This window comes from Rhinopithecus bieti, unplaced genomic scaffold (assembly GCF_001698545.2).
Source record: "Rhinopithecus bieti isolate Rb0 unplaced genomic scaffold, ASM169854v2 scaffold_1058, whole genome shotgun sequence".
Classification (NCBI taxonomy): domain Eukaryota; kingdom Metazoa; phylum Chordata; class Mammalia; order Primates; family Cercopithecidae; genus Rhinopithecus; species Rhinopithecus bieti.
In genome coordinates this window covers 994,828-1,001,163 of record NW_016803341.1, presented here as the reverse complement: position 1 = coordinate 1,001,163, position 6,336 = coordinate 994,828, and the positions used below count along the sequence as shown (strand labels likewise).

The 6,336-nt window shown below is 33.8% G+C and overlaps 1 protein-coding gene across 3 annotated transcripts in view; it reads right to left on the bottom strand.

The window, feature by feature from the left end:
* Window positions 1-6,336, bottom strand: part of EXOC6B (exocyst complex component 6B) — a 713,614-nt gene that overhangs the window by 651,496 nt on the left and 55,782 nt on the right. Inside the window, exon 1 of one of the 3 annotated variants that reach the window (XM_017876776.1) lies at window positions 283-350. The exons of the other annotated variants lie outside the window; for them this stretch is intronic. Within the exon in view, the coding sequence (XP_017732265.1) occupies window positions 283-284 (2 nt within the window). The 5' untranslated portion in view covers window positions 285-350. Of the gene's footprint in view, window positions 1-282; window positions 351-6,336 lie in introns of those variants that run through there. 3 annotated transcript variants of the gene reach the window in all.

Here is a 6,336-nt window from a genome sequence, read left to right as displayed (position 1 = left end):
AAAAAAAAAAAAAAAAAAAAAAAGAGGCACTTATGTGAGGTGATGAATATGTTAATTAGCACAATTTTAGTAATCATTTCACAACGTGTATATATATCAAAACATCACATTCTATACCTTAAATATATACTTTTTAAAATTATACCTCAAGAAAGTTGGGGAAAAAAACTAAAACTGAGAACCTTGAAAATAATTAATTCATTTAAAATTAACAATGAACCCACTACAAGTTAAGCAGTATATTTTATACAAATAAAAAACAGTTAAAAGAGTTTGTCTTACATTTGTGAAAGTATCTTTAATGTCTGTCTTAACAGAAGACATCTGGATTCTGTAGGTGTCTCTGCATTCAACCTATGGCAATGCATAGTTGCATAGTTTTGGTTAAAGTACATGAAGAAAACTCAGCCTCACAATACATGTAACTGGAAAAATAAAAAGTATTTTCAAAGACTTTTCAGATAATTATATATAAATATCCTTTGGTATAATTTTAGAATGTGACAAATGATACTTTCTTAAAGTTACAAGGTGAAATCTGAAAGCATATCAGTAAATGTTTTGTACCTTGTTACATTAAAACCCACTAGTCTATGTTATACTTCAAATGAATATTTTACATGATTTTGTAACATCAGGCATTGGTCATTTAAAAAATACTGATTCACTGGGTTGTATAGTTTTCCAAATGTTGACATATTTCATTAAATAGTATCAAAAAACACATTCATTAATATTATCACCCAGTCTAACAAGAAATGTTTGTAAGTACTGACAATCTTTAGAAGGGCAACAGGCTACCTTAGGGAAAATAAGAACAGGTAGCAACAGTAAATTCTGCATATATAGTCCAAATAATAAACTGGTTATTCTGTAGAACACAATAATAAAGATGAACTGAAAATCTAATCATAATAAATAATCACTATACATCAGAATGGATGAAATAAAAACTAGTGACAACACCAAATGCTTATGAGAATGCAGAGAAACTACATCACTAATACTTTACTGATGGAAATAGAAAACAGTACAGCCACCTGCAAAAATATTTTGAAGTTACTAAAAAAACCAAACATACACTTACCATACAGTCCAACCAACTGCACTCCTGAGCATTTACCCTAGAGAAATGTTAACTTATGTTGAAATATATATATACATCTAAATCGGTACAGGAATGTTCACAGCAGTTTTATTCATAATAGCCAATGAATGGTTCTTTTTCCTCCTGACAAAAAAATATGTAGTATCTCTTCCAACACCAATTCTCTGACACCTACTGATGTCTCACAATTCTAATTAATTCTCACACTATCTCCTGGAGTTAGCATCAGACTTCAGAGGTTAAGGGCTCAGTCCCATAAAACTGACCCACTTTATGCACCAGTCACAAACTAGGTGCCCAGATGTCCCACGTTTTTGCCCAGCCAACTGCAAATTCAATTGTTGCCATGATGCCTCCTCTCCCTACCAGGTTCAATAAGTTACTAGAATAATATAGAACTCAGTTAAGCACTTTGCTTACTTACTGATTTATTATTGAAGATGTAACTCAGGATCATCCAAATGGAAGAGGTGCATAGGGAGGGTTATGAGAAAGAGTGGGATGCAAGGAGCTTCCATGTCCCCTTCAGACATGCCACCTTCCCAGAAACTCAATGTGTTCACCAACCTGGAAGCTCTCTGAAACTCCTTATTGTTTAGGAGTTATTAAGGAAGTTTAATTACATGGGTATAATTGATCAAATCACTGGCCATTGGTGATTGGGGCTCTCTCCCCATCCTGGAGGTTAGGGGATGAAGTTGAATGTTTCAACCCTCTAATCAAGGCTTGGTCTTTCTGGCAACTAGTCCCTCTCCTAAAGCTATCTAGCGCCTCATCAAGAATTATCTCATTAGCATAACTCAGGTATGGTTGAAAGGAGCTTCTTATGAATAACAAAACATAAACTTATCGCCTTCTCACTTACGAAATTCCAGGTAGTTTAGGAATTATGTGCCAGAAGTCAGGGTCAAAGACCAAATGCAATTTATTATTATGCCACAGCCCAAAACAAGAAACAGCCCAGGTGTTCAACAGGTAAATGGTTAATAAACTGTGGTACAACAATATCATGGAGTACTATTCAACAAAAAAAGTAATAAACAATTTATGCTCACAACAACAAACGATCTCCAGAGAATTATGCTGAGAAAAAGAAAAAACAATACCAAAAGGTTACAACATATGACCTCATTTATACAGCAATTTTGTAATGACAGAACTTTAACAATAGAGACAGTGGTTGGCAGAATTAGTGATGGGGAAGCAGGGAAGTAGATGTGATTATAAAAAGGTACCATAGCAATCATTATAGTGATGAAACAGTTCAATATATTGACTGTGGTGGTGAATACACATACCAACATGAGATAAAATTGTACAGAACTAAATGTATACACACAAATGCCTATAGTAAAACTGTAGAAATCTGAATAATGTAGGTGAATTATATCAATGTCAATATCTTGGTTTGATATTACAGCATTGTTTTGCAAAATGTTACTGAGGGGAATTCAGTAAAGGGTACTTGGAGTCTCTCTATAATTTCTTATAAATTATATCAGTGTAGAGCAGGCAATAAAAACATATAGAGATAAATACACATACACACACACATACATATACTTACATATATAATTTCTTATAACTGTATGTGAAACTGCAATTATCTCAACAAAAATTTCAATTAAGAAATCAATACTACATATCTAAAGAGAATTCAGAATAATATTTTTATACTTTTAAGGTAATGAAGACCCTTCTAAGCAAGATATCAAATTCAGAAGCCACAAAGAAAAAGACTGGTTGATTTTACTACAATAAAATATTAACCTCCTGGCCAGGAGGGGTGGCTCACACCTATAATCCCAGCACTTTGGGAGGCCAATGTGGGCAGATTTTTTTAGCTCAGGAATTTGAGACTAGCCTGGGCGACATGGAGAAACCTCATCTCTACAAACAATACAAAAATTAGCCAGACATGGTGGTGCACACCTGTAGTCCCAGCTACTCAGGAGGCTAAGATGGGAGGATCACTTGAGCCCCTGAGGCAGAGGTTGAGTGAGCTGAGATCGTGCCATGCCACTGTACTCCAGCCTGGGTAAGAGAACCAGGTCTCAAAAAAAAAAAAAAGAAAAGTTAAGTTTCGTATAAGAATTTGCAACATGAATTAGGTGAAAAAATAAACACCAAAATGGGGAGATGCATTTATAAAAGTTAATACAAGATTAATATCTGGGACATAATACATATATAACATACATTATATAATAGTAGTTCCAAAAGGAAAGGAGAGAAAGAGAAAGAAGTTGGAAGAATATTTGTAAAAGTAATGACCAAAAACTTTCTAAATCTGATGAAGAATATGAATACATACTTCCAGGAAGTTCAACAAACTCCAAGTAGAATAAACTCACAAACATCCACAGCAAGGCACATTATAATCAAACTGTCAAAATACAAGACAGGCCGGGTGCAGTGGCTCATGCCTGTAATGCCAGCACTTTGGGAAGCTGAGGCGGGAGGATCACCTGAGGTCAGGAGTTCAAGATCAGTCTGGCCAACATGGTGAAACCCCATCTCTACTAAAAATACAAAAATTAGCCGGGCATGGTGGCGCATGCCTATAATCCCAGCTACTTGGGAAGCTAAGGCAGGAGAATCACTTGAACCTTGGAGGCAGAGGTTGCAGTGAGCCAAGATCCTTGTGCCACTGCACTCCAGCCTGGGCAACAGAGTGAGACTCTGTCTTAAAAAAAGAAAAGCAGACTCTTGAGACTCTTGAAACCAATGAGAGAAGCAACTCATTGTGTATTAAGGATCCTCAATAAGATGAACAGCAAATTTCTCATCAGAAACCATGGAGGCCAGAAGACAGTGAGATAACATATTTAAAATGTTATTTTAAATATTTTTTATTTAAATTTGTAAAATGTTGAAAGGAAAACCCCATTAAGCAAAAATTCATTATCTGGCAAAACTATCCTCCAAAATGAAGAAGAAATTAAGATATCCCCAGATAAACAAAAACTGAGACTCTGTCATTAGTAAACCTGCCCTATAGGAAGCACTAAAACAAGTCTCTCAGGCTGGAAAGAAAAAACACTAAATGGTAACTCAAATCCATACAAAGAAATAAAGAACACTGTTAAAGGATAACTACCTAGGTAAATATAAAAGTCAATATTATTGAATTTTTAATTCGTACCTCCTCCTTTTTCCTATATGATTTAAAAGACAGCATAAAATAATACGTATCCCTGTTGACGAGCATACATTGTATAAATAATTTATGACAACAAAAAGGACAAATGGACTTATATAGTAACAAAGATTTTGTATACTATTGAAACTAAATTGGTATCAAACCAGATATTCATAAATTAAGATGTTAATTATAACCCCCAGAAAAATCACAAAGAAAATAAGTTAAAATTTATAGTTTATAAATGAATGAATCAAACTGGTACACTAGAAAATACCTATCTAACACAAAATAAGGCAGTAACGGAAAAAACAAGGAACGAAAAATACAGAAGATACACAAAATAAATAGCAAAATGGCAAAAGTAAGCCGTTCCCTATCAGTAATTACAATGAATGAAAATGGACTAAACTCTCCAAATAAAAGGCAGAGATTGACATGATGAGCTTTTTTGCTGTCGTTTGTTTGTTTTCTTTGACATTATGGACTTTTTAAAAATAGTAACAACATGATCCAACTACATGTCATGTATAAAAGACTCACTTTAGATCCCAAGATAGAAATAGGTTGAAAGTGAAAGGATAGAAAAAGATATTCTAAGCAAACAATAACCAAAAGATTAACTGGACAAACCAAAGGAGAGCTAAAACTAAACAAAACAAGCTTCAAGACAAAAATAGCTGCAAGAAAAAAACAGACATTATTATTTCTATTTTAAAGGTTCAGAAAACTAGTACTGAAACCCTGTTCTGCATACTGCTCCCTCTAGAATAATGTACTGTTTACAACAGAAACAGAATCAACTCTTTAGTGCCTGCATAGGTAGGAACAAATGTGCTGTAGACTAGTTACCAAAAAATTACCATTTCATACACTGGTGAGGAGGCCCTGGTTGACCTTTAGCCTGTTTGTGCCAAGCAGTTATCCTTTCAGTTCAGGAAAGGGATGTACTAATCTGACAAACACATTCAAGCCAAGGACTACAAATCATGACTAAGATTTGCTATTAGTCATCTCCCATTCTTTCTAAAGACTTCACTCCTTTGGAGTAAAGGCTATCATATACGAGTAAAGCTTTTCCCAAAATGTCATGCTTCAGAGGAAAGTTAAGATCACCAAGGAGTTCCAAAATGTATTTTCTTTAGGGTTGTTAATTTTCTAAAAAACAAAATGGAGCAAACATTTTTTTTTTTAGTTTACAAAAAAAAAAGCAGGATACAACATAACATGTGCATGTACCTGTCTGTATGTTAATACAATATTAACATATACAGTGAATATGTCCATATAGTATATATAGTATAACACAAATATTATAGTATTTATAAAAACAATAGCGAATGTTTATTTCATGTTTACTACTTATAAAGGACTGTTCTGAACACTTTTCACTTATTATCTTGCTAAACCCCAAAACTACACCCATGATACAGGGTGACAGTATTACCTTCATTGCACAAAGAAACAGAATCACAGGCAAGATAAATTATTTGTCCAAGTTACAAAGCTAGTGAGTAGAGCCATGATTACAGAGAAAGTATAAAAACTCAGAATCCCACACTCATCCATTTCTCTGCCACTATATTATATATATTACATAAATGTACATATTATAACTTGCTGCCCCATACAAAATATACATAACATTATGCAACATCATAAATATTTATGTTATACATACACAAATTTTTTATATATGCATATGTGTGTGCATGTGTTTCGACGACATAGAAAACGTTCAAAATGTAAAAAAATTATCAAGCAAATATGCTAAAATAGTAAGTTTATGAATAGTTTTGCTCCGTTTTAGGTTTTTCTAATATTTCCATATTTACATCAATAAGCATTATAGTGGCAACTATTTTGGTCAGACCCCAGGCCCCACGCCAATGCTATCTGGCAAAAGACCACACACTCCACACCCCACAACCATAAAATTAAACAGGGGACTAAGTTTGGGCCAAGCATAACATCCCAGGTAAGAACACGTAAGAATTAGACTATTGTCTTAGGGGTGGGAAATCAGATCATTTTCCTAAGATTATAATAACTGAAGCTGACCAAAAAAAAAAAAAAAAAAAAAAAA